This window comes from Pelobates fuscus, chromosome 8 (genome assembly GCF_036172605.1).
Source record: "Pelobates fuscus isolate aPelFus1 chromosome 8, aPelFus1.pri, whole genome shotgun sequence".
NCBI classification, from domain to species: Eukaryota; Metazoa; Chordata; class Amphibia; order Anura; family Pelobatidae; genus Pelobates; species Pelobates fuscus.
The window spans coordinates 42,612,992-42,639,968 of NC_086324.1; the positions used below are offsets into that span (position 1 = coordinate 42,612,992).

Genomic DNA, 26,977 nt, shown 5'->3' on the forward strand with positions numbered 1-26,977 from the left:
ATAAATCAACCCCACTTCACAGGTGGGCGGCCAGACAAGCAGTAAAGTCACTGCTGGCACCCCCCCCAAATAGGCGCCCGCCTACTTAGCCTATAGGATGCGCCGGCCCTGCACGTGGAAGGAGAAAAACATTTTTTTTTTAACAGTTTGATTTATTTTATAGAGTCTACCACGTCGATAATGCCCGCCTCCACTACCTTCTCCCGAGGGCCAAAATTTCCTCAGCAGGAACTTTCATTAGCTTTGGCAAGTGACTGTCAGTTTGAAGCTTTAATTTTAAATTGATTTTTTTTTTGTTCTACTTTTGCTTGGCTATTTTTTTATTCAGCTTAGCTTTTTTTGTTTTATATAAGACGACAAATGGACTATTTCTTTCTCAAAGGTATCAAGACCTTTGTCAAATGCTAAAATGAACCAATAAAGTAAGTTATAAGTCACCTGAAATCCAGTGCTGGGTTACCAATATCACGTGTGCCGGGGGTGTAACTAGCCACCGCCACAAAAAGTGCAAATATTTCTGGATATGCAGTATCCGATCCATATGTGGCGGAGTTTAATATTTTAATTAACTTATAAACACACCCATAATTTAGCAACCTTAGTTGATGACGAAGGTGGGGACAACCCCCAATACCCAGTCACATGACTTTTTCACTGTGTATTTGTTGAACAAGAGTCTGATAAAGACACCTGTCGGGGTTGAAAGAATGCCTGGTGACACTAGGCTGTCACACCCCCATCCAAAATGACACATTGACTGTATTGAAATTTCACATAAACTCTAACCCATTCAAGGGCTATATGTAGACAAAGCAGGGACAACTTTGTTTTAGTAATGTTTCTCCGCTTGACAAAAAGTGGAGCTACATTTTAGATATTTTAATGTAATACTTTTATGAACATTGTAAAGATTAAAGGGACACTATAGTCACCAGAACAACTTTAGCTTAATGAAGCAGTTTTGGTGTATAGAACATGCCCCTGCAGCCTCACTGCTCAATCCTCTGCCATTTAGGAGTTAAATCCCTTTGTTTATGAACCCTAGTCACACCCCCCTGCATGTGACTTGCACAGCCTTCCATAAACACTTCCTGTAAAGAGAGCCCTATTTAGGCTTTCTTTATTGCAAGTTCTGTTTAATTAAGATTTTCTTATCCCCTGCTATGTTAATAGCTTGCTAGACCCTGCAAGAGCATCCTGTATGTGATTAAAGTTCAATTTAGAGATTGAGATACAATTATTTAAGGTAAATTACATCTGTTTGAAAGTGAAACCAGTTTTTTTTTCATGCAGGCTCTCTGTCAATCATAGCCAGGGGAGGTGTGGCTAGGGCTGCATAAACAGAAACAAAGTGATTTAACTCCTAAATGACAGTGAATTGAGCAGTGAAATTGCAGGGGAATGATCTATACACTAAAACAATTTAGGTAACTATAGTGTTCCTTTAAAGGATGTGCTGATCCAGGTGTAGACTTGTGATCCATGGGTACAAACATGTTGTGCTCAATAATAGGTTTACTAATTTGGCTAAGACCATGCAAATAAAAGACTAATTTACAAAAAAAAAAGTCCTACATCACATCCACCTGCAAATCATAATGCAACAATTCCTCTCGACAAGAGATGGAAACTAGACTGGATTCAGAAAAGAACCTATGACAAACCTATGAATCAACAAGAAACTACAGAAGCAGTTCACTACATGATCTAATTTAATTAACACAAACTAAAGTAGGTGTGTGCAGTCAAATGCAGTATAAAGAAAACAAAAACTTTATTTGTAAATCCATTTACAAAAGGACTAGACCTGGCACAGATTAACAATTGTTCACATTTAATGGCGAGGCACTCACTATACTGTAAAAACACGTACTGATCCACCTTACAAGTATTATTTGACAGATCGCTATAAAACAAGCGTGCATAGTACCACAGACTCAGAGACCTATTCTGCCTTTATATTGAGACATTTAAAATAGCTAAAGTCGTCATTTGCAAGACTAAAACATTATTATGTATTATCAATACACACAGCATGATAAATAAAAATATAACAGCCCATATAGGATACGATGACAATTTCAACACATTTTTCAGTGGATGTTTGTGTAATACACACACACCATTTGTTTCTTTAAGTGAGAACATTACAAAGTAGATTTTAAACATTACCAATGTTGGTTACTTTAAACTTTTATAATATACATCCACTAAAGCCAAATTATCTTCAACATTCAAATTAACAACCCTAGGCAATTGTCCCCCTACCCTAATTATCCACTTACCAGGTCGCAGAAACCCTCATTCACAGTAGAAGACTTAAATATGTCAAGAACTTCATCACTAACATGCTGCTTTCCAGATCTTCACATGAATTTATCCAGTTACCTTTTCTCCCACTTTCCTTTTTTTTTTTTTTTGCTAAATGCTGTCTTAGATGACAGCTTAATGTGTAGCACACGCAATATTTATTCCTCTTCAGTGTCAGACTGTCTAGCCTTCCACGGGAATACAAAGAATGTCACTTACCAGGATAAAAGCACAAGGCAAGGTAATCAGGGACACATGGAACACCAGCCAATCATGCCCTATTTCAACATCCTCTTCCATTCATAACAGTTCGACAATTATTCTGATAACTCGCTTTTCAGGCTGTTTGTGTTCCCCATAATGGTGGTTTGCATTTATTTAAATGATTTCAAATTGGACACTCACTGTGCAGTGTATGTTTGTCAAAACTTTCTATCTTCTGTCAAGAAACAGCTTAGCATATCAACACTTTGGGTTAGTCTCCAACGACATATACAACAATCTGATTGGTCTGTGTCAAAAGAGGCAAGAAAATAACTAGCACAAAACAACGACTTCAGCTATTTATACATATGTTATCACCAAAACACGGCCAGCTTGGGTTTAAAGTTAAAATCAGAGCCTAATTCAAAATAAACTGACGACAATCTCTATTCTTCTATACGTGTGAAGGTAGCCTTAATGCAGGTTTCTGCGTATTTGTAACTGTAACATGTTGATTTGTTACCATTAGTCTTTTTGTGTGGTCTGAATTGAGAAATATTTATCTGCCAAAGAGGTGGTCAGACAGATTTCTAGCCGCTGGGTTGAAGCTCTCCTAAACACCATACAATCTTTGTGCTTTAAGGCACCTTCTAAGGATTCTAAACGCTACATCATGTGGTGGTTATGGTGCAATGGGTCTTTTTGACTGATTACATGCAACATGATATGAGCTAAAATAATATGAAGTCCTGCATTGTGGAAGGAGCATTAATATCGTTTATATGAATGTATTAGATTTAATAGACAGCTAACACAGAACTAAAAAAGAGAACTTTATTTTTCTATACTGGACATTAAATAGCACCACCTATAGGACAGCATCAGGAAATAAACTGCTTAGATTTTGTTTAGAGAGATAGATCAAGCACCATAATCCCTTCATCTTGATGTAGCAATTTTAGTGGAATAGATGATGAAACTGCAGCAGTGCAAATGAGAAGTATTGCAGTTTCTGAGAACTGGCATTTTTAACGTTTTGTAAGTTCCACGCCTACTAGTGGCTGATTGAATGGTAGATTCCATCATAGAACCTCTGTGATGTCCTGCAGTCAGTCTGATGCCATACACTGTGTACATCAAATGCTGCTCTATGAGAAGAACTGAACAGGTGATTGCTGCATCGGACAAGCACCCACCGTGTGTCCTCCCCATTAAACAGCTGACCGGACAAAAGTAATACAATATTAAAAACAAACTTGCAATATTTACGTCAGAAAAAGCTGGGGGAGGATAACATCCTTTTATCCATAAAATCTATTTTTGCCAAGATTTTGCATTAGGTTTTTCAACTCACTGTTTTAGGCAAACCACTGTGCAGAAAGCCACGTTGGTATTAGGATATGCCACAGTATACTCGTTTCTATATTTTAGAAGGTATTCGAGTTTTGCATCCCAGGATCTTTAACATTTCCCAGATTAAAATTTCAGAATGTAACAAGGAAATGTAGACTTGTTAAAGGGACATTATAGTCACCAAAACAACTGCAGCTTAATTTAGTTGTTCTGGTATGTATAGTCAGTTCCTGAAGGTTTTCTGCAGTAAGCACTGTCTTTTCAGAGAAAAGGTAACATTTCACTCTTTGAGGGTGGGGGGAGGGGGAAGACAATGGAGGGAGGGTCCAGGGGGGGCTAAATAGTAAAGATACTATAAGGTGTTACCAGTCTGCCCAGCATTTGTGGGAGTTGCATTCCCAGGAAACCGCTGTCACTTAATTCAGTCTGGAATACTTGTTTGAGTTTCTAACCCTATAGTGTTCCTTTAAAGATGAAACAAGATTAAATCCCATTTTAACTACATACATTGGGTTTCTTACAATCTTTCAATATGGAAAATTTGCTTAAAATGTATACGTCATGGGATTATTACATCAATGACTCAGGCCCCCGAGAAGGATAATGGGAGAACGTTCCTATTTAAAATCATTAAATAAAACCATGAAGATTTTAAAGAGGTAGCGCTGTGCCTAGATTACTATAAAGCGTGCTGATTGTAGGGAAACTTGCTTACTAGCTTAAAGAGTATGGGCCAAAAATCCAGACCACTTACTAGAAGTAGTGAGGATTCATTAAAATCATTCATTAAAATTAAATATCAAGGTACAAATCCCCAATTTTCCACCACACTTTAGCTTCAGCCCAGGCACCTATACTTAAGGAGCAAATGTGAGAACACCAGATTGAAAGGATTTATGAAATGAAATTAAAGCAAATGACTAACAGTTTCCATTGCAATTCTTCAGAAGAGTTATCTGCATAGATTTAATCATGTAAATAACCAAAAAAATCAGAAGTTATATTTACAAGCAAAATAAAAATCATGCCTAAGTAAAGAAACTTTATAACATATAGGTGTATACAATTATATACGTTTGCTCTTGTTTAGGATTGTCAACCAGATGCCTAGAGTTTGTACAAGTGCTACCTTGTAAGATAAGGAATAGAATTAAACACGGTAGAGGGATCTGAAAAACAATCGTAGCAAATAAAAAAAAAGGATGGAGAAAGACATGTAGGCTCTATTTGCTCGTGTTTGCAATAGATCTGCAGGGAAACAATGTTTTATTTTATTTTAATGTTGCCCAGCAATATACATTTTCCATCAGGTTTACTGGTAAAATGAAACATATGGTGCCATTCAGTGGCAGAAGCCCTTCAAACTCTTATGTAGGGCTGCAGATTTTCTCACCCAGATTTTACAATCAGTTGCTGAAGAATGAGCTTGTGGGCACCAATCACATACTCTGTCGTTGGTCAGACAGATACCCAAAGCAGTAGTACATGAAGAATAATATGGGTAAGAGACCAAGTAGAATGCATTTCCACAGGTGGATCAAGTTGACATGACACTAGTCAGTCACGAAAAAAATCTAAAGTATGCTGTGAGTGACACTGCAGTGTTAATCTAAGGGCAGCACTGGAATAAACACGTACCAGTCTGCCTAGTATTTGTGTGAGTTGCATTCCCACTTAATTCAGTGCATCTCCTAAAACGGATATGCCATAAGAGAGGCTTGGAGTGATTCTCTCCATTCCCCATCATATCAATAAACAGAGAAGAAAAAGAAAAAAAAAAAGTTACCTGCGCACTTCCCTCCATTAATTTAAATATGCACAGGGATTTGGGAAGAGCACAGGTAACTTTGTTCTTTGGGTTTTACTGTATGTGTGCTATGGTCATTGCTGCAGCCCAAGAGTAGTGGGAGCTCGAGTGCAGGACCAATTTTTGCGTATTTGCACTTACTTTTGTATCACGCAATGCTACAATGCTGCCGCCCACCCCATGTGTTCCCTATTACAGGTTAATAAGTATGTAGGGGCGTATATAAAGAAAATACCCCTTTCTGTCCCATTACAGATATCTTTGCCTGAAGCTCAAGGAACCAAGGTGAACGGTCAGTGTAGGACCCATCTAAGAGGTCTGCCTTGACGTGGCAGATGGGCTTACATCTAATGGCCAGTGGAGTTCCTAAATAACCTCCATTTATTTAAATATGCATAGGGATATGGGAAGTGCGCAGGTATCTCTTTTCTTTGTTTTTTTACTGTTTGTATTGGGGCTGATGTGTGCAATGGTAGTTGCTGCCACCCAAGAGTAGTGGGAGTCTGAGCGCAGGACTTATTTTTGTGTATTTGTAATAAACAGAGAAGGACTAAATTAATAACAGTGGGCAAAATTAAAATGGAAAAACAAAAACAAGTTCCCAACCCACTAATCAAAAGTACACAAATCGTCCAGTTTTTTCTGTCACCCTCCCCATAGGAAAAGAATTGGGAAACCCCATATTCATGGACTGTTGAGTGTGCTGTGAGGATTGATTTGGAAACTGCTCCTAAAAAAACAAACAAAAAAAAAACATACTTGCCTTGGGTAATTGCAACGGTGATCAAACACTATATGTGTGTTAATCGTGGCTCTTCTGTTAAACGTCTGTGCATTCACATATGAGCAATGTCGATATCTATATATAAATCTACCAATATGCACACACACAGATAATGAGGGATTAAAATTAATCAGTAATGACAAATGGTACAAGCTGTGAATGCAGATATTATATTTCCTATGACAACACGGGCCTGATTTTTAAACATTATCTGAAACCCAAGTAGTGAAAAAAAGACAAAAAAAAAAAACTCATGATGAATTGTTTCACTGCTTCTCTGACAATACGGAGTATAATATGGCAGTAAGTGGGGTTTTAAGGTCAGATTGGGAGTTCGTATGAAATTTAAATGGTAATCTTTAGGACTAAGGTAGGCCTCTTCCCATCATGCAATGCAGCACACTCATAAATAGATGACTAATACTTCCTCAATCATGTTTTATGAGCAGAGATGCGCAGGGGGTGTTCAGTGGCTAGCTTGAGGGAAAATAGCAACAGCAGGTGGCCAATACTGTGCCCGAAAATGGTTAAAAACATCATTCAACTACACATAGGCTTTGATCTTTCAAAACCAATTATACCAGATCCAGAAGATTGAGTTTTAAAATAAAATTCTATCCTGCTACAAATTTTACTCTGCTGAAATTTAAAAAAATAAATATAAATATATATCTAATTGTCAAGGACACAATTCATAAGTGACATTTTTGTGTATACGAATGTTGGAGGGAATACACTTAAAATGGTTAAGAAAAGGTTGTCTTCATTACTGGTTTCAATAGTCTGGAGACAGGTAATGGTGTATGGCGTCTGCTGAGCGTTCAGTCTGCTATTTAAGAATGGGAAAGGTCTGGAAATAGTCTGGGAATGGCATTTATGATACAATTACAAAACAGCGAGTGGTCTCCTGTAATCTGCACAATGCAGGTGTGATGCACTCTTTTTTGGGCACGCACAGAACAAGGTGGTCACTCCTCAAAAGACTGTGTATGTAAAACATGCCCAAATTGTGTGGAGGAATTGTAAGATTATAGGTCATTTAAAGCTATGTAACAGTTTAAAGTAGTTGCTATTTGGGGAGATATAAAAGGTTTAAATATGTGCCGTATGTAAATATAGACGTGTATGCAAAAAAATAAAATATATTACAGATTATAATTTGTGATATTCTAACACACCATACATTAGTGATTACAAACCTAAAACAGTACAGGCCTATTATACATTTTCCAGATATCAATTTATTGCTACAGGGTAGTGATTTGTGAACTACATTTCCCAAGATGCTAAGCCATACCTAACTATTCACGAAGAGCAATTAAGCATTCCTTTTAGAAGAATCATACTGAATGTACTTTACATTACAGAGCAATTCTGTTTTGGCATAAAACATTTTTCAATGAAAAGCAGAGAAATGGTCCATATGCCACATAAATGTGGATATCTGAATATCAAAGCACTGAATATTTACCGAATAGCTTTCAAAATACCAGATATCAAAACACTGGCTATTTAAAAGATGGCCTCCACATAGGCACAAGTTAATACACATAAAGAGATTTGTGTTTACCTGCTTTTTGCAGAAATTCACAGCATTTTATAAACTGCTTAAAAAACAATTGTCTCCTGGAATGCCTATTAACAATGAGGGACAGGATGATATGATCTATTCTATTCCCTTAGACCATAGGAACCAACATGAAAGTTAATACAGGGGGCGGGGCCGGGCCGCCGAGCTGAGCGGTCGCAGGACAGCTCGGCTCCTGCAAATAGAGGCACAAATAGCCTACTAATCGTGACTCTTGGAGAGATTTACCGGCAAAAACTGCGACCCCCAGTGATAACGGGCTGCCTGAGCTGAGGAGAGGCTTGCTCTCGAAAGTTTTAGTCCCTCGGAGGATGGGGCCCGCTGCTACAGGCGGGACCTATGCTGGCGGTGAGTGAAGCGGACGGCCGCCGCAACGCTATCCTGCCTGACGGAGCCCGACATGCGTGGAAGGCCTGCGGACCCGGTCCTGTTCCCCCCCCATGGACCGGGGGGGTGATCCCGGTCCAAACCAAGCCACGCTTACCAGCCCACTGTACAAGCACTGACATGCAGCCCGAGACCCGCACACAAGATGGCGGAGACCACGTGCGCAAGACCTGCACTCTCGGACGCAGGACGACCTGCAGCCACCACCTGCTCTGGCACACAGGACACTACCAAGTAAAGGCCCAAACACCCGGAGATACCCCTGGCACATGGAGCTCAACAACCACCGCACACGTGTATATCACTGCCGAGAGGCCCGCTCACTCTTCATCTGAGCTGGGCGCTCACCGGGAGGAACCCCCCCCCCCCCCCCCCCCCACAGCCTGCCATACAGCCAGGGAGAAGCTAGGGGCCCGGCGGAACCCTGGGCCCACGGTCCTGATGATGGGTCCAATGGCAAAAGGGCGCGAGCGCCTATCAAGGCCTCAGGCCGAAGACAAGCGGCCCTCGGAAGCAGTGTAGCCACATTCGGGATCCTGGTCAGCGGGTTAAAGGCACCGGATGCACGCGGGACTTTGAGCCCAATCTTGGCTCCCTGTTACTCGACAGCTTAAGGACTAACCCAAGTAGCAGTCCATTGGTGGTATTTGCTCATCTCTTTGCTTCCAGCAGGTCTCCCCTTGCTTAGCAAACGTACCTCTACCTAACCCTATCAGCTTAATTATCTCTACTCAGCCGATGCTGATGTAGACAAGCTAGTTTAGCCTATTGGTATCTTCTTTAATTTTAGTCTGCAAGGAACTCACACAGCACAATGTTTTACCCGTTCTTTATACTATACAAACTAGACTAACTAAACTTGCTACTCTATAATAAGTGCTTATTGTATTACCATTAACGTTATCACTATGCATGCCACTCTGCTGTCTCTTATTCTGTAACACTCTTGGGCTCGGACAGCTATCCTCATGATGATCCTCGAGATACTCCTGTTATTAAGCCTGGCGCAAATTCCCAGCGTGTTTCTACCCATGTTTTACTATAACAATTATTCGCCTGTTACTGCCAAGAACCTGCGCTATTAAGCCATGTATATCATACATAATGTCCATCACCTTGACTTCTTTCCTTTATTTTGTACCCTCTAAGTTAAGCTTGTTTATATAATATAAAATGAGGCTGTTAATCCTAGGAGATATTGCAATTTGTTATGATGTCCCTAACCTGTATAACCCCTGCAAGTCTCCCTCTCTTTATTCTGTACCACCATAACCACATGCCTCAATAAAAGAAAAATTGACAAAAAAAAAGAAAGTTAATACAGTGGGTGGACAGCCATGAGTGCCCACCCACGTTCTCACACATCCTATTGGCTGTGGGATTGGAGATTAATACATCTGACCAGAGAGGACCTCAGTAATGTGAGGTACGCAAGGGTTTACCAAACAAGGCAGGCATCTGCTGGCACCTCCCATCCAATAGGGATGTATGGTTAAAATAAATATATGCCTGCTGGAAGAACCTGTGTAATGTTGCTCCTATTTCAGCAACTATGCACATCTTGCAATGTATTAAAATGGACTCAATTGGCCCCCTAAATTTCCCTTTGCAAATTTTCAGCTTACCCAAAAGCTCTCAATTTTTTTCCCCATTAGAATGGAATTTGACATTATTACTGGCTTTTCTATGCCGCCAACTTAATTTGCAGTTCTTAACAAAATTATTAAAGGGGACTTTAATAACAAATAGGACAAATAATTACAAAATTTGAAAGGAACGATACGTTGATGGGAACTCTGCTCAAAGAGCCTACAATCTAGAGGACATTTTGGGTAATGCTTTGTTTGGTGATTTTTTTTCTCTCCTAATTTGCAATTCTTATTTCAATCAGCCATCATCCCTCCCCTTACCAATGACAGACTGGGCATCCCATAATTCCTGGTATGCGAGGTACATGCTTGGAAAGGGTATGAAATCTTCGGCACTCCAGATGTTTAGGACTACATCTCCCACAAATCTTTGCCGGCGTTATGGCTGTAAGAGCATTATTGAGGATGTAGTCCACAACATCTGGAGTGCCGAAAGGTTGGCTACCCCTGTGCTAGGAGCTGAAGGATTCTTTCACATGACTGTGAGGTGGTGTGGTTGCTTGCACAGCACCTCTAGGCTTCCATATTTGTAATCTATACCGCTATGCCAAGAGTATAGCAATAAAAGTTGGAGGTTAAAAAAAATAAAAAAAGGAAAAGGAAAAGTATACTAACGTTTTCATCCATGTACTTGCTAGCACAATGCATAGATCAAATCCTGCTTTCTATAAAGTAACCAGGTATGCTTGTCAGGGCAGGTGTGTAATCCCCTAGCTGCATTAGTGATTGTTCAACTAAGCATGAAAAATTGGTGCAGATTGATTGATGGTTAGAAACCAATACATATAGTTTTGTGATAAACCTTTATCTATAAACTTGGGAAATTACACAAATTAGCGTATAGTGTTCATTACTTTAATCAGCACGCAAACCAATAAAAAATACTATCCAACAGCAAATTCTGTATTTAATCTAGGCTATTCTCATAAATCCACATGTAAAAGGTGAAGCAGAGTACTCCATTAAAATACAGACCAGCACTGCCATATTAATCAGATCCATTTAAGCTGGGCCACTTTCTCTAATGATTTATAGGATGCAGACATCTGACATTAATTATTGTTTTGGCCTACAATCTATGAATGTTTATTATTATTTATTTTTTAAGTTTAAAGCCTTCTCTCTCTTTGATACTGTATAGAAATGTAACCTTTTTTTCCAAAGGAGAATTGAAACCATGTGCACCTAACTATAGTTTACAAAGTACAGAGATGGAAATGCAGTGAGTGGATTTAAAGAGAATTCAGATATTCAGGTAAGGATTCACTTTTATTTAGGTAACTCAGTATTATATCCGCAAGGTGGTCTTGAGCAAAAGATAACATTTAAATAAACAAATAGAAAAAAAAACCTTTTCAAAAATAAAATCTCACAATTTACAATCTGACATGTAAAAAGGTCAAATAAACTGATTAACAACGAGGATCATTCTAAACATGATTGCCTGAAGATCCTCTTTCTTTGTCTACCTGCATGGGGCTCTGGAAAATTAAAAGTAAAATAATTCTGCCTTCACCAATCAACTAGGTACATGGTACTGGAAGGGCGTGGAAGAGTGTTCCTCCATTTCCTCCGGTCTTTTTAAACTTTGTGTTTATTTGCTTCACAGGTAATGTTGGGGAAGCATGGTTTAAGACACAAAATGCGTCCAACCTCTCCTTAATTTTCCACTCTTTTTTTTTTTTTTTAGGTGTAGGCATCATTACTTTTTTTGTTTTATTTATTACAGGTTCCCACACCTACGTGGTCTGAATTAACACTGGCACTTATGTTCACGTATATTTTTCTAATAAACCGTTACTTTTCATGGAAGTCCCATGGCGTCAGTGTTTGATACGGAGTGAAGCTCCAGCCTTTTGCACATGTATTTTCTTGTCCAAGTAACAAGAGAATAAGACACCGCTGGTATTCATTGTACTAAAGGGGTAGTGGCACAGACTTGTATTAGTGGGAGACTATAGTCACCATAACCACTACATCTAAAAAAATATATATATTTAATTCTGGTGACAAACAACTTATTTTTGTAGGTAGGATCACAAGTTAACTTTAGCACCATACATTATTAAAAAAAATATATTTGTTGTCCACAAATATGGCCACAGTCATTCAATGAACCTAGTAACTCTTCTTATGTCCTATTAGTTAAGGCCAGCACTTGCCAAGATTGTTAAAGTATTATTTAATGCCTAAGAGGTTTCCAAAAAACATCCCAGGGCTCTTACGCACAAGTCTGACAGAATAATAAACGTTGCAGAGAACTCACCACTTGTTTTTCTTCCGAATGTAGTCTTTTTCTGAAAGGTTGACTAGATAGATCATTGGCTTGGAGGTCAGGAGTAAGTGTTTATTTAACACTTCAATCTGAAAGGAAGATCAGAAATACAGATAAAGAAGAACCAAAGCATGTCAGAAAGAGAACAGTCATTTTAAATACTTCACTAGCAAGCCACTTGTGCGCATTTTCCCACTGTTATAAAGGTGCATTAAGTGGCCCATTTAGCAGGAAAAGTGTGAGTTTGACATTTTTGTTGGTTGCAAAACCATACAAATAAAAACAAGATACTTTCCTTTAAATCTTTCAATGTGGTGGCAACATAGTCTGATTTCCTAAAGGGACACTATAGTCACCAGTACAACTACAGCTAATTATATTTGTTCTGGTCAGTATAATCAGTCAGTTCAAGCTTTTTGCATTAAACACTTTTTTTCAGAGAAAATGCAGTGTTTCCACTGGCCACTCCTCATATGGATACTAGAGGTGCTCCCTGAGGCAGTGATGCACAGTGTGACTGCTATTCAGTGTCTCCACCCTCTGCATGGAGACACTGAACTTTACTCAAAAAGATGCAATGCATCTCCTCATATAGTTGCATTGAGTCAATGTATCTCTAAGAGGGGAGTTCTGCGTCTCCATGCAGGAGGTGGAGGCACTCAATGTCAGTGCTGCACATTGTGAAGCACTGCCCCAGAAAGCACCTCTAGTAGCTATCGGAGAAGTGGCCAGTGGAGTTATCCTTCGGCTACATTGTAAACACTGCATTTTCTCTGAAAAGACAGTGTTTACTGCAAAAAGCCTGAAGGGGATGATTATACTCACCGGAACAAAAAACAATGAGCTGTAGCTGTTCTGGTGACTATAATGTCCCTTTAAATATACAACATGCACATGGGCAGAATTGATGTTACTAATGTGGATCCAAGATCCGCTCTGTATTAGAGCCAACAGAAATCTATTTGAAAACGGTTTGATAACATAATGTGGGAGAGCACCAGAGGACTCCTTGCACAATTACCTCTAAAGCAGGCTATTTTACTTATGGTGCCTAGATTGCCTCGGCATTATATAACTATTTTTTTAAAATTCAAAAGGAATGGAAATTGCAGGTATTACGGAGCTATACTTTTTTTTGTAGTTACTGATTAATTTGATAAATCACGATCATTAAACTTTAATTACATATTTGGACATTTCTAGCTTTGAATCAATAATAACTCCTTGTAATATGTGACCTGCAATGGCTGTAAGTAAATAATTCTGAAAGGAAAAAACTATATTAATTTTGTTGGGTACATTCCTATTAGAATCACATAATCTTACCTCCTTGTCATTCCACTCATGGCAATAACGTACATGACTCTTTTCATCCACTACCCAGTTTTTGACTTTGCACATTATATCCTAGGGGGAATTAACAAGAGAAAAACTTGTTATCGTGCATGAATTTGACAGGTATTTCTAGCTTAATTTAAGAAACTTTTTAACTGTGCTGACATGCTCCTCCATGATAATCTATTGCTTACGAATATTTCACCTGTCAACTGGAAAGGTAGAACCTGTTCCAGAAAGCCTTGTAGATACCACCTTCATATTCCATGGAAAATTCCAAACATAGCGAAGCACAGGTGAAGGAAACCAGCACTAAACAGGCACAAAGGGTAGATTGACTGATCTGAGCAAGAGCTGTTACATCAATCATCAGCAAACAGGAGAAATAACACCAAGGAGGGACTCATGTACAGAAGCAACACAAATGAAAATAAGTTTAATGTGGAGGATGATAAATGTCAATGTTTCATCTTAACATGGTCACAGTGCAGGAGAATCCATTATTTGTGGTATTAGCAATACCTTTGTGCAAAATGAAGTGTTAAAGGGATTCTATAGTGCCAGGAAAACAACCCCATTTTTATGGCACTATAGGCTCTTGCAGTGCCCTCCTCCCTCACGTGCCCCCCACCCCCTTGTGGTGCTGAAGGGATTTATCTGAAACCAGCATCAATGTCCCTTGGTGCTGGGTCATGCTATTCCCAGGCTCTTCCTCCGCTGACGTCAGTGGGGGAGGAGCCTGGGCACAGCCTGACCCAGACCTAATGTGCATGCACAGCAATTAGGATTTCCCCATAGGAAAGCATTATTCAATGCTTTTCTATGGGGAAATATCTGACGCTGAAGGTCCTCATGCATAGAGTGAGGACTTTCAACATCAGATAACAGACCAAAGGTCCGTTTCGATTCCGGAAGCCCCTCTAGACAACTCTCTTGTCAATAAAATTGTTTAAGGAGGAACCATCCACCAAAGCAGTGGTTCCCATGCACTCCTCTTTAATGGTGACCAGGTAAATACATTTAAACTGTGAGGAAAACAAAAGACGCTCAATAATCATCCAATGAGATCTTTGTCAAACTTGACAAAGATCCCATTGGGGATCAAAACGTTGCTGTATTTATCGTGTTTTTCCAATCAGCTTTTTTCCCCCTGCATATATCTCTAATGAATACCCTGAGTGCCTGGACTACTTTGTTCTTACTATATGGAATTAGGGTTTGCCAGCCATAGGTACAGTGCACAGAGGTCTACAGGTGATGAGAGTGCGGATCCCTCCCTTCTTTGCAATCGAAGAATCCTCCAAGGCGGTTGTGATTATAGAAAACACAACTTGGTGTATCAGACAGCAATGGGGGCTGGAAGTGGGGATCAACCAATTATCAGTTTAGCTAATATTCATCATTTTGGCGAATAGCTGTATCGACCTATACGGATACTGATCTTGCGGACAGAGGACCAGCGCGCGCTTTCTTCAGCTCCTCTCTCCAATGCTTGCCCCTAGCAGTCTGAGAAATTGCGGTCTCTTTGAATATGCACCATATTTATTTAATCTCATGTCAACAGCTCGCATTCTGCAGTATGGCTCCAATCAGAAGCAAGACAGGCACGTCCTAACCTGGACTGCCTACTTTATCCTGTCCCCAGGAGGTATTGAAGATTTATCAGACACCTCAGTGTGGCAAGAGAGGCTACTGACACTAACATTTTCCCACAGAGGATTCACTGCACCAATTCTGCTCAATAAACCAGAACATTTCATTCCACCACAATGTGAAACCCCCTGTAATGTGTATTGTTCCCCTCCCTGGCCACTGGTAAAAGGCAGGGATGGGGGAATATTTTCTAAATTATTTAATATAATTATATAAAATGTAAATCTGACTGGCATGTATATTTTCTGCGTTTACCTCTCAATAAATGAAAGCTTTACAAAAAACAAGCAACATTATATAATAATGTTAATGGCAAATTTGTGAAGAAATAGCTTCTTTTTTAAGAACTGCAAATTAAACTATTGCTACCAGTTATCGGCCCTTGAAAAAGTAATATTGGACGATCCCTAGCCAGAATTATTGCCCAAAAACTTAATCCCAGAAGAGAGTATCTTTGGCATGTACAAGATTGACAACACCAAGTGAGTGCATGTGCTTTAACAGAATGCAAAGGAGGAGACAAAGAAAAGCCCCCATGAAAGTCCTCTTGGGGGTTGCCTTAAAATCTACAACAGGAGAATTAGTATCTGGAAATTAAGATTTTGCAATTGAAAAACAGGCCTAGGTCACTTACACTGTATCGACATAATAAATAAAAGCAGACTCCACACAGAAAGTGCAATACAGAGGGCATAAACAGGAGAACCCAAAAGGAGATTGGGTGTTACTTCCCCCAATAACTAATTCAGAAATTCATAGGTTGAGCCGCTGGAGAACAGTCTTGTATCACCAAAGATGGCAAGCTAGCAGTGAAGAGGTTAACACATTGCCAGGAGTGCAGGACAAACGAGCTACAGTGCAGAAATGACTGGTGGCAGAGGAAGCTACTACTGGCTACCACAACAGGTCAAGAAGAGTGTTAAACGAGCCACTGAGGAGGTATGACCAAAGCACCTGTAAATAAATTTGCTAGTCACCATGGCAACAAACAGAATTAATTTATTAAAAATTGTTAACGTGGCTAAAAACTGAGAAATAAAATAACATAAGAAGTCTAAAATAATATCCAGTCACTTTCTGTAACTCGAGTAATGAGTTGTGAGAATTCCCACATCATACATTTTGCCAGCAAACTTGTTCGATTGGCCAAAAATTAAGACAGTTACTATTGTGAATACCACACTTGGAGACATCAAGGTGACACGCAGCACAGGTGATTGGCCACTCCAGGTTCTCCCAGGAGCAAGAGTCAGAACAATGTAGCTACAGACCCAGCCTATGAATACTCATCAATGTAGTGGCTTAATGGGCACCATATTGCAACGTGAACTCTCAGGATTGTTCTTCTTGCCTGACCCATCCATGCAGGTAAATCTACTCAATAATAGAAAAAGGAACCTCAAGATAACCCATGAAGCATGGCAGGGCATAGGTGGATGTTCAGTAGCTAGCCCAGGTGTAAGAAATGCACTTGCTTTGACATAACATGCCCAGTGAAGAAGATCCCTTTACAGAAGATGTTGATTGTGGTAGACTATAATAAACTTGCAGTCTAGAGCTTGTACAGTTCAGCCTTCTTCAAATTTGGGGAATTTCTTGTGGGAGGACCAGAAACGAGGCGCTGTCTGTGAGGCTGGGAATGGTTCAACTTCTAAACTTGGGTGATATCACACAAGTAATGCATTGTCATGGACAGCAACCACATTAAGATAAAACCCAACAAATGTTTAAAATTTTTTGGTAATCTGACCTTGTCACCCCAAAACTTAAACTCCATCTGTACACAACGTATGAAATAAACCACAAACATTTACATATACACATTCCATTATAAGTCATCACAATACACATTGCCATACTGAGTTGCACATTTTCACTCAAGTTATAACTTTATACGCGAGAGTATAAATGGGAAACACTACACGTTCACTTTTAGAAAACTAGAACAAGAAAAAACAAACTCCAATTAAAACTTAAAATTCCTGTTACTACTGGCAGCGAGTTTAAAGAAAACTGTACATCTGGGAACCATTGTCGGAAAACAACCCAGTGATTCATGTTAGCGCTCAGTCATGTGCTTACAGAACACCTTTTGCCACACAAATTCTAAACCAGTAATGATGGACATTTCAACATTGAGGCTTGCTTAGAGATGGAGACAGAATTATTATTGTGCTAGCTATACATTTCTGCCAGTTACACATAAGTGGCATGGCAGTTCAGGAGGAATAGAAAGGTCCATCAACCTGCACATGAACATGAAATGATGCAGCAAAGGCTTTTGTTTTCTTATTTTAAACCCTATTTTATGCCTTCCGGTACTTACGCCTCCAGCAAATGTGTTCTAGGCCGACTGATGTTAATTCTGTGCATAAAACATGTTGGTGATGGATGCAATCAGATTAGTCACTTGCAAGCAACGCTGTGAGCACACCTTCAATGTAAAGCTTTAGGACAGTATGTGTGTGGATCGCACACACCAACTAATATATGGCTCAATATAATCCCTCTAATTGTTTGTGCCACTCCCACTCTTGGATTGGAAAGTGAGCTGTCACTCATCTTCCCGCAAATGGACACACACACACACACACACACACACACCACGCTCAAGTGTGGTGTAAACCTTAAATCTTTCTGATAGAAAAGTATTTGATTCAATGCATTTCTATTCTCCAAGAATACAACTTTATGAGAAGTATTTGGACATTGGAATGGGAAGCAATGATGAAGGGATGGCGAAAGAGCCCTTGAATATTTCAAGGCACATATATATATATGTGTGTGTGTGTGTGTGTGTGTGTGTGTCACTAAGCATTTTAAATGTAAATATAGTGAAAGCCTGGTTTTCCAAGCAAAGTTGGACAATCTTTACAAGGCATTCATATTGCTTTTGGATTTATGTTGACATCTGATTTCAAAACACAGTGGGATAGATTCTAAATCATTTCAGAAAATCTAAACCACTTAAAATAAATAAATAAATAAATAAATAAAAAAAAAACCGATTTGGAGCGTGCTGGAAAAAATAAAAAAAAATATTTTCAAAAACGTCTGCTTTCAAGATAAACTTAAAATTATACATATATATATAAAAAAAAAATTTAAAAAAAATTGCTATCAATGCTAAATATCTTAACTACCTGGATATTTTTTAACATTCTAAACAAAAGCTATATCAAACATGAATTGCAATACACAATATACATGATAGGATGTTGACATAATGATTGACACATGCAGCACTGCAAAACATGTTAGAATGATACAAATAACGAACGTGTGCTATAATCACTATAAACAGCAAGACATCTAGCTACAAATTAGAAAAAAAAATAATAAATACCACCAAAAAAAAAAACACCCCAATTGATACAGAGACTATTGGCAAGGAAAGCTGGGTGAGTTCGTGCTTACACGGTGCCAAACACCCTCCTTTCATAATCAAGGGTTTTATTTGCCAAAACTCTCTCTGCCCCCTTCTGCTAGCCCTCTGGAAAAAAGGGAGTCCTGCCAAAGTCTGCATTACACAATGGCAAGAGGTTTGTAGCACTGACCTCTAACCAGCTGCATTCAGGCTCAGAACATCTTTCTCTGCTGGATATTTAAGGGCCTTTTAGTTAGCAGGCTAGTGTGCATTGAGGAAAAGTAACTGCAGGAAGAGCCCAACGTGCTTTGTTTCTCTGGCCTTTCTTCACAGAAAGATTAATCGTCTGTGAAATGGAAACGGCAAACAGCAAGTGACACAAAGTGATCCCTTCAAGCCTTTCCTGATCATTTTTTGCCGTTGTACATCTCCAAACTGCATGTGGCTCAGTCCTACAAGCAGGTGTTTATAAAGGCACATGTTCAAAGAGGTCAAATCAGCCTCATCAAAGTGTAGATTTAAAAGTTAGGATAGTTTTTGTTTAGAAAAAATGTTTTTTTTTTTGTTTTTTTTTTAAATGATTATATATATATATATATACACACACACACACACACACACACACTTAGCTCACAAACACAAACACAAGTCAATGTGATTAACAAAGTCATTAGGTAGTTTGGGTTTTAATTTATTCATTTAGGATTACTCTTCATCTCCAAAATGAAACAAACTAAGTTGTTGCCACGCATTTGAAAAGTGAAATCGTAAAAAAATACAATAAATAAAAAAAAAAAAGCACACTTAAACATAGTTTGATTTTTTTTCTTTTTTCTTTTCGGTTGCATGGAAAAAAAAAAACAAAAAGTGGGGGGGGGGGGGAGAAAAAAAAAATCCTTCCAAAAGCATAGCTAATTTAATACACTCCAGGAAGAGGTGCTCCCTGCCGATTTTAACAAGTAAGGGGGATTGCTAAAACTTTTTAATGAAATCCAACATGTTCCGCCTAAGAGAATAATCACTTTACTCCCGCCATTGCAAATTTTCACTCACAAAAATGTTTAAAAGTGGCTAATGTAACACTGTTTCCAGCAAGGAGAAGATCAAAGTGCTATATTACAAATGCATTATGATTAAAAAAGCACTGTGCAGCCTTGCTATTAAATGTTCTTTAAACCCTAAAAGGCTTCCCATAGATCTCCCTTGGCACTGCATATACAACCTTTGACAAGTAATGTAGACCATTTTTATTCATTGCCTAAAATTGTAGGCAATTATGTGCGTCACACTGGCCACCTGCAAATTCTGAATGCCTGCTCCGGTTGTCAGTGCGAGGAAGGGGGAAAAAAAATCCTAATGTCGAAGGGGATTAATCTATGGGGAGAGAGAGTCCTCCTTAATAGCTTCAGCAGGTGAAATGGCCCAGCTGGTTACTGCAATGAGTGGCCAGGAGCTGCTTGTGTAGAGACATGCAACAAAATTTCACGTAAGGGGTGGGGGTGGTGGTGGGAGGTAATAGATTCCCATGTATAGAAATAAATATTTTTTTTTTCTTGAGCAACTGATTTTTTTTATTTAATTGTGGTGTAAATCTAGGCATACGAACATTTAAAAAAAAACAAAACAAAAAAATAACCATGATTTGAAACTAAAGCCTTTGCTGCAAAGCTAATTTATTGATAAACAAAAAGCATTTAACTGGAGCATGAAAGGAGTATGGGAATTTTTGTTGTACATTTTGTTCAATGATTTTGTTAGCAGTACGAAAAGGTGGTTGATAATTTAAGGGACGCAGGCTTGTCTCATTACATGGAAATTAAACGGAGTCCAAAAATCAAAGGCTGTGGAAGGGTGCTGGGCATACATAATTCGTGATAATAAACCTGTTGAGACAAACAAATGCAATGGAGGGTTTACATTGTATCACTGAAAATGTGTTTGCATGCAAATACATACTTTGATTCCTTGGTGAGCGCTAATCCAGCCTACACTGTAAATGGCTTGATATGATACATGCACATGTACACTCTGTAGTAATCCATGTGCACAGTGAAAAAGGCTATCCTGCTAAAAGTGGAAGCAGTAAAAGTAGGTGGTGATGTTTTGTGATCCGAAAATAGTTTTCTTCAAGTGCCAAATATTTACAATATTTTCCATTTCTAAAATACCCTATCATTTCAATAATCTGCAACGGGTGCCAAGGTACCCTGCAGCTGAAAGCACTGCTGTTCTGCAGGAAAGGCAACATTTTTATCTCAAAGTTAACCTGCCGCTAGAGGTGCTACCGTGAAACCGTGGAGTAAAACTGCACTATTTCCATCAGATGCTCTGAGAGAGACCATCTGATTGGTGCAGAGTGGAGTTTTGCAGCATATACACACTAGCCTCCTAATGGTGGAAAAAAGCCAGGGACCATAGCTACAGTAGTGAAAAAGTAACTTAAGTCACCTTTATAGTCCTGGCAGGGGAGGAGGGGGGCCCTAAACTGTGAGTATAGCGCTATAGCTTTAGGAACGCACATTTGTGTTTCTTTAATTCCAGGCTGAGGTCAAGGCCTTATTTCACAAATGTAGATAACAGCATTACTCTTTATGGATAAATCTTTAAAATTAAATCAATAAAACAAAATATCCCCTCCCGCCCCAAGACAACAACAAAAAATAAATACAGAACTACAAACTCAGCATACACAAAAAATTACGAACTCAGATCTTGAGTTAGTTCACAGGATCCTGTGATGGGGGTTTGGGGGGATGGGGAGCTCTTCTCACCTGACAAAAACAACCACCATTTTTTTTCTGAAGATACCAGGACTTTTTTTTTATTTTTTTAAAGAACCTCTGAACAGTTTTCTCCATGACAGGCAACGATTTTCACCCCAGCATGTTCCCAGAAGAGTACAAATCACACAATGGGCCAGTCAAAATATCCCCTGTAGAGCATCTACCATTGTGTATTGTCACCTTTTCAGCAATGTTTTTAAACAAAATTTCATTATTTCTAGGGAGGAAAATAAAGCTAAAGTGAATAAAATTGACTTTTATAAAAGATGCTTATTATTGATGCTGAGTAATGTTAAAACAAACAAAGAAGAGCCTGCTCACTGAAAGAGATATATAGACAGACAGATCGATAGATTGACAACCACAGGTGTAATTAAGTTTTTTGATTTTTTTTTTTTTTTTTTAACAATAGGGGCGGTTAATGGTTCGGCAGTGTATCAATAGCATATTAAGAGTATACAATATCTCCTAGGACTATGCTCCTGGTAATTTAAAACATGGCCTGTAGACATGCACATCATGTTACAGAAAGTCATGTTTTTGAAGGGGACCACAGATATACAGGCACCCACTGCAAATGGCACTTATTCATATCTCAGCAACTTTGAAGAGCGAGAATTACAAGGAAACATTTTAGAAGTAAAAATAAACTGTTTTATGGGAACACACAGATAAGCATGTAGTCCACTGCAGTCCCCCAGAAACAAACTACAAGTAAGGATTAGATGGCTATAAAGCCATCTATAGGTCACCCAATACACATGGCACCGTCAACTAGATTACACAATACCCAAGACACCCTACTAGAACACACATAACCTAAACAGCTCCCTGGCATCTGCATCAGAGACAGCAACAAGTTAGCCATACCTCACTGGTGGCACTGACCAGGTACCCATCAGTGGCTGAAAGGTGCTGAGCACTTATTAAAAAACATAAGAAGTGATTAGGTGCTGGGTTGCTCTCACTTTATCAATAGTATTGGGGATTTAGATCCAACCTTGTGTTTTTGACAAAATGTGCCTATTCCCAGAAAGTGAGGATAAAGGGAAACTCAGGGAAGTTTAAAGTGCACTAGGTAACTAAAACACATCACAGCTCTACAGATCACCAGGGGCAGCTGCTGAGCCACCTGGCGTACTGCTGTTAGCGTCAATTAAAGATGTCTGTAGTCCACATCCAAATCACAGTCTTCAACATGACTGGTCCCATCATACGGGGTTTAAGGATATGATGTAACACATAATGCAGATAAATAGAAAAAGAAAAATCACTGCCATGTTTGCATATTTTACAAACCTCACAATGTAAAGGGTGGCAACTGACACATTCAGCCAAAGGTTCTCAACAGAAGATGAAGAAAAAGGGGGGGGGGGGGGGGGGGGAACACGGACATTCTGTATTAACACACTTTAGAGCCTATTAAATATGTCACTTGCCATGAATATTCACCCAGTTGACACTGAATAATCCAAGGCATCAACAAGATAACCTTAAAAAGCGATCTGAACATTACATTGAGAGAGGACTTGTAGAAGCTCTTTCATTAGCTCATTGTATTGACCCGAGGTTGGGAGCAGAGAAAGCATCTCCTCTCTAATGATTTTAAGTAGGAACGGCCTTTGACCGGTGATCACATTTAAACACACAAGGAATAATGAACTTCTTGTGCATTTCAGCTTGCTATAAATATATCTCTTACGAACAAATAAGGTACAAACACAGAAACAGGCTACACATGGGTATAAGGGTAATGCGCAGAAGCAAGGAACTGGCAATGAAATTGCAGAGGACATTAGATGTCTTGGGTTTACATTTGAGCATATACATCTATTCAAGCAAATATAACATAGTAAAAGGAAACAAAGGATAAAACAAAGAAAATGCAAAATGGATCTAAAGAGGAAGCATCATTTCCCCAAACATTTTTGCAGTGCAGTGCATTTTTTTTCAGGAGAAACACTGTTTCACCAGGTTCAGTAGGTAGCAGTGTTAAAACATGCTCAAAACCTCTTAAAGTAGTATAAACAATGGCAGCAGTGAGAGCTCTCAATGCACATGGCGTTACTGAGATACATTAGAGCTAATAAGTCACTGGGTTTGCGTTTTTTTTTTTTTTTGATGAAGTGAAAGTTAAAAGGTGGGAAAAATAGAGATGGGAATAATAAGAAATATAGTTAACATAAAAGGATAAAAAAAGAGAAGGGGAAAAAAATAAAAAAATTCCTTACATATTCTGGCTTTAACTTTTTGTCTCCTCCCCTCACAGCGACTTTTTCAAGCTTATCAATGGCGGCATGTAACATTTCTTCATCTTTTAGACGGAGCTCCTCGTGAATGATTTCAATGTCACGCACTGGGTTAACACTTCCTTCAACATGAATAATGTCGTCGTCATCAAAAGCACCTAAAAGAAAACCAAAAAAAAAAAAAAAGGCAAACGGTTAAACATGTCTAACAAGGAGAAAGAGCAATATATTCTAATACAGAGTCCACCTGCATCAAAGACAGAAAACCAATGCTTATTGCCAACTCTCAGCAGTGAGTTAACACCCAGTTCATATTATAACTGAACCATCTAATTCAGATTGCAGGTAAACCCCATGCTGTGAAGGGAAAGGGGTACATCAAAGCAGAACATTAGTAGAAATCAAATCACCATTTACATTAAAGTTATGAAGATAAACTAATGCAGTTACAATATGACTCCATTTTCGGAATACAGAGGCATTTAAACTCTTATTTTTCAAATAAGACCCGAGAGGACAGAAACAACGCAAGTAACTTTATCAACAAGATTGAACACAGAAGCAAAAACACTGAAGTCTTTTTCACTGCAGTTCCTCTAGAGACAGAAATGCATATTTTGCTTTTATTTGAGAATTGCATCCTCAGTATTTTCTTTGTATTTTAATTTCCAGGATTTGTTTCTTTTTGAACTACAGGAAAAGCAATGATTTCAGACTTATAGAAAAATATAGGTTTAAATACATAAACACCACTGTAAAAAAAACAAAAAAAAACGCATTTATCATTGGAAGAGAACAAAGGCCATACATTTGAATTTATTCTCCCCCACAAAATAAACTCATTTGAGTAAAAAAAACAAGAAAATAAAAACATTAAAAAAACCTTTCCATCTCTACTGAAAAACAATTAACATTATAACAAGCTGACACATATATGCAATTTAAAGTGATGTAAACCAGGACTTGCACACCTTTTTTTTTAACCAAATATTTGCAGATGGGCAAATCTTTTTGACAGAACACTGGCAGTAATCACTACTTTCTTATACACACACAGCAAGCACATCTTCCACCATTCACAAGACAAGCAAAATGAATTTGCCAAAGAGGCTGAAAAACAGTTTGCCACGGTAAACAGTTTTTAAAGGAATATACCATAATTATATACATGAAGGATTTTGTGAATCCTAAGCACAGTATACAATGCCCTCTCCTGTATAATATTACAAAACTGGCCCAGTATCACTTGAAAATCAGACTCGATCTGTTTTTTGTAAACCATTAACAGAGCAGGGGCAAATGGGGATGCTGGATAAAGTGTGTAATATGACCACTTACACTATACTTAATGAGTCTGGTGCTGCCCATGAAAAAAATAGTATTTGTATTAAATTGCAGCTAGTAATCATGTTCTGTCGTGCTGAATTTACGCTAAACGCAATGCTAAATGGCAATTAGACACTGCTCAATGAATTTAAATGAAATGGGCATCTACTGACTGTCATCCACTTTTCAGCAATTTGTGGCTATACTAAACAGAGAATTGGATGTGTGTAAAAGGTTCTATAATTTAAGAATATAAAAATTATATATCTTAAACCTTCAAACACACTTTTTTTTAGTTTGTTTTTTTAGAGAAATACATTTACGGTACATCAAATGAACCAATAGATCAAAATTACATTAAATAAAATAAATAAAACCATGTGTTCCATTTCATTATCCCACCTATACTTCGGTTCAAATATCTACTTTTGGATTCCAAGCTAAGCATGATTGTCTCCTAAGGCAGTGTCTCTCAACCTTTTACGTAGAAGTACCCCTGTAGGTCTAAAAAAAATCCTAAGTACCCCTGCATTGAGAAAGTTATTTCTATTGATTTACTTTTTAAATAAAATATAAGGGCACTGATATTTAAGTTAATCCCATTTTGGAAAACAAGCCTGAATATTAGTAGTAAATAAAAAAAATTAAATAAATATGACAAATTGAATATTGTCTGTGTAAGGAGGAGTGCATTAACTATTACTCTGAAGTATAAAAGTCACAAAACGAAAAAAAAAAGTCACAAAAGTAAATTAATGTGCACGCGCACACATACATACATACATACATACATACATACATACATACATACATACACACACACAATAGACAGACAAGCAATTCAACATTATAGGATTGTGTGAGCAGAGCTCTAGTCCACACCATTTACCGGTTAACATTTGTAATAGTTTGTCTCTTATTTGCAGTTTATTCCTTTTGCTAAATTGTAAAGCTTAATGGGATGTGTTGGCGTTATATGAAGGACAATTATAAAAGCGGGAAACTTCGGGGTTATTCACTAAACACCAGTTTGCACAATTAACCAAACTGGGACTATAGCCAAGCTAAAAAAATATATCTACAGTAACCGTTAGCCTAAAACCCTGTTTTACCCTTACTTACCCTTACTAAAAATGGCTAAGCAATTTAAAAATATTTTAGTAAGGCAAAAGCAAGGTGTTTTTCGGGGGCAAATGCTAAGTAAGGAGCAATCGCTGTATAAAACAGCAGCCTTTTAACAGTTTCCACCCAACATTGCACTGTTTTGCCTTGATATATCTCTGTCTATTTGTGTGTCTGCCTTTAATTTAAATTTGCTTAGCAAACCATATAATTCTTAGATATGACGCAGTGCCCGATGGGTATGTAGGTATTCAGAGGAAGTTGCCTAGAAATTATACTAAACGTCTGCATGTTAAGTCACAAGAAAGTCTTGCTTGTTCTCTTAAAGTTGTTTTTTCCCCCATAATGTATATAACTGCATGTACTGCATTAGGTGATCACACAGCATCCTTTACAGATACCTATAAAAACATTCTTCAAAGCTGTACACATGTTAAAGTAACCCAAGAGTAGCCATTTTCAATCTTAATCCCCAGTAACTGGTATTCCATGGTAACCCCGCACTGGCGACAGCTAAAGCTATCACTATCATATTAGAATACTCTCATCCACACAGATCTTGTTACATATTTGCAAGAACGTTCCAGGAAGGGATATAAAGCTCTGATCGCTGACTTGCAGCAAGGTCTGAGTTTCCATGGGAAACTGTGATTGGCCTGAAATCATCTGGCAGACCTCTCCCCTGTTTCAATCTACGTTATCACTGTGGTTCTGATGGTGATTAGATAATGAAGCACTCAGACACACAATTTACACAGCGGCTAATTTCAATCGGCCTGATTTGA

General features: G+C 38.4%; 1 protein-coding gene across 2 annotated transcripts in view; it reads right to left on the bottom strand.

The window, feature by feature from the left end:
• Positions 1-26,977, bottom strand: part of OLA1 (Obg like ATPase 1) — a 144,022-nt gene that overhangs the window by 47,846 nt on the left and 69,199 nt on the right. For both annotated transcript variants that reach the window (XM_063429743.1, XM_063429742.1), the window contains exons 5-7: positions 23,727-23,902; positions 13,684-13,764; positions 12,349-12,446 (exon numbers count right to left, since the gene is read on the bottom strand). In XM_063429743.1, the coding sequence (XP_063285813.1) occupies positions 12,349-12,446; positions 13,684-13,764; positions 23,727-23,902 (355 nt within the window). The remainder of the gene's footprint in view (positions 1-12,348; positions 12,447-13,683; positions 13,765-23,726; positions 23,903-26,977) is intronic.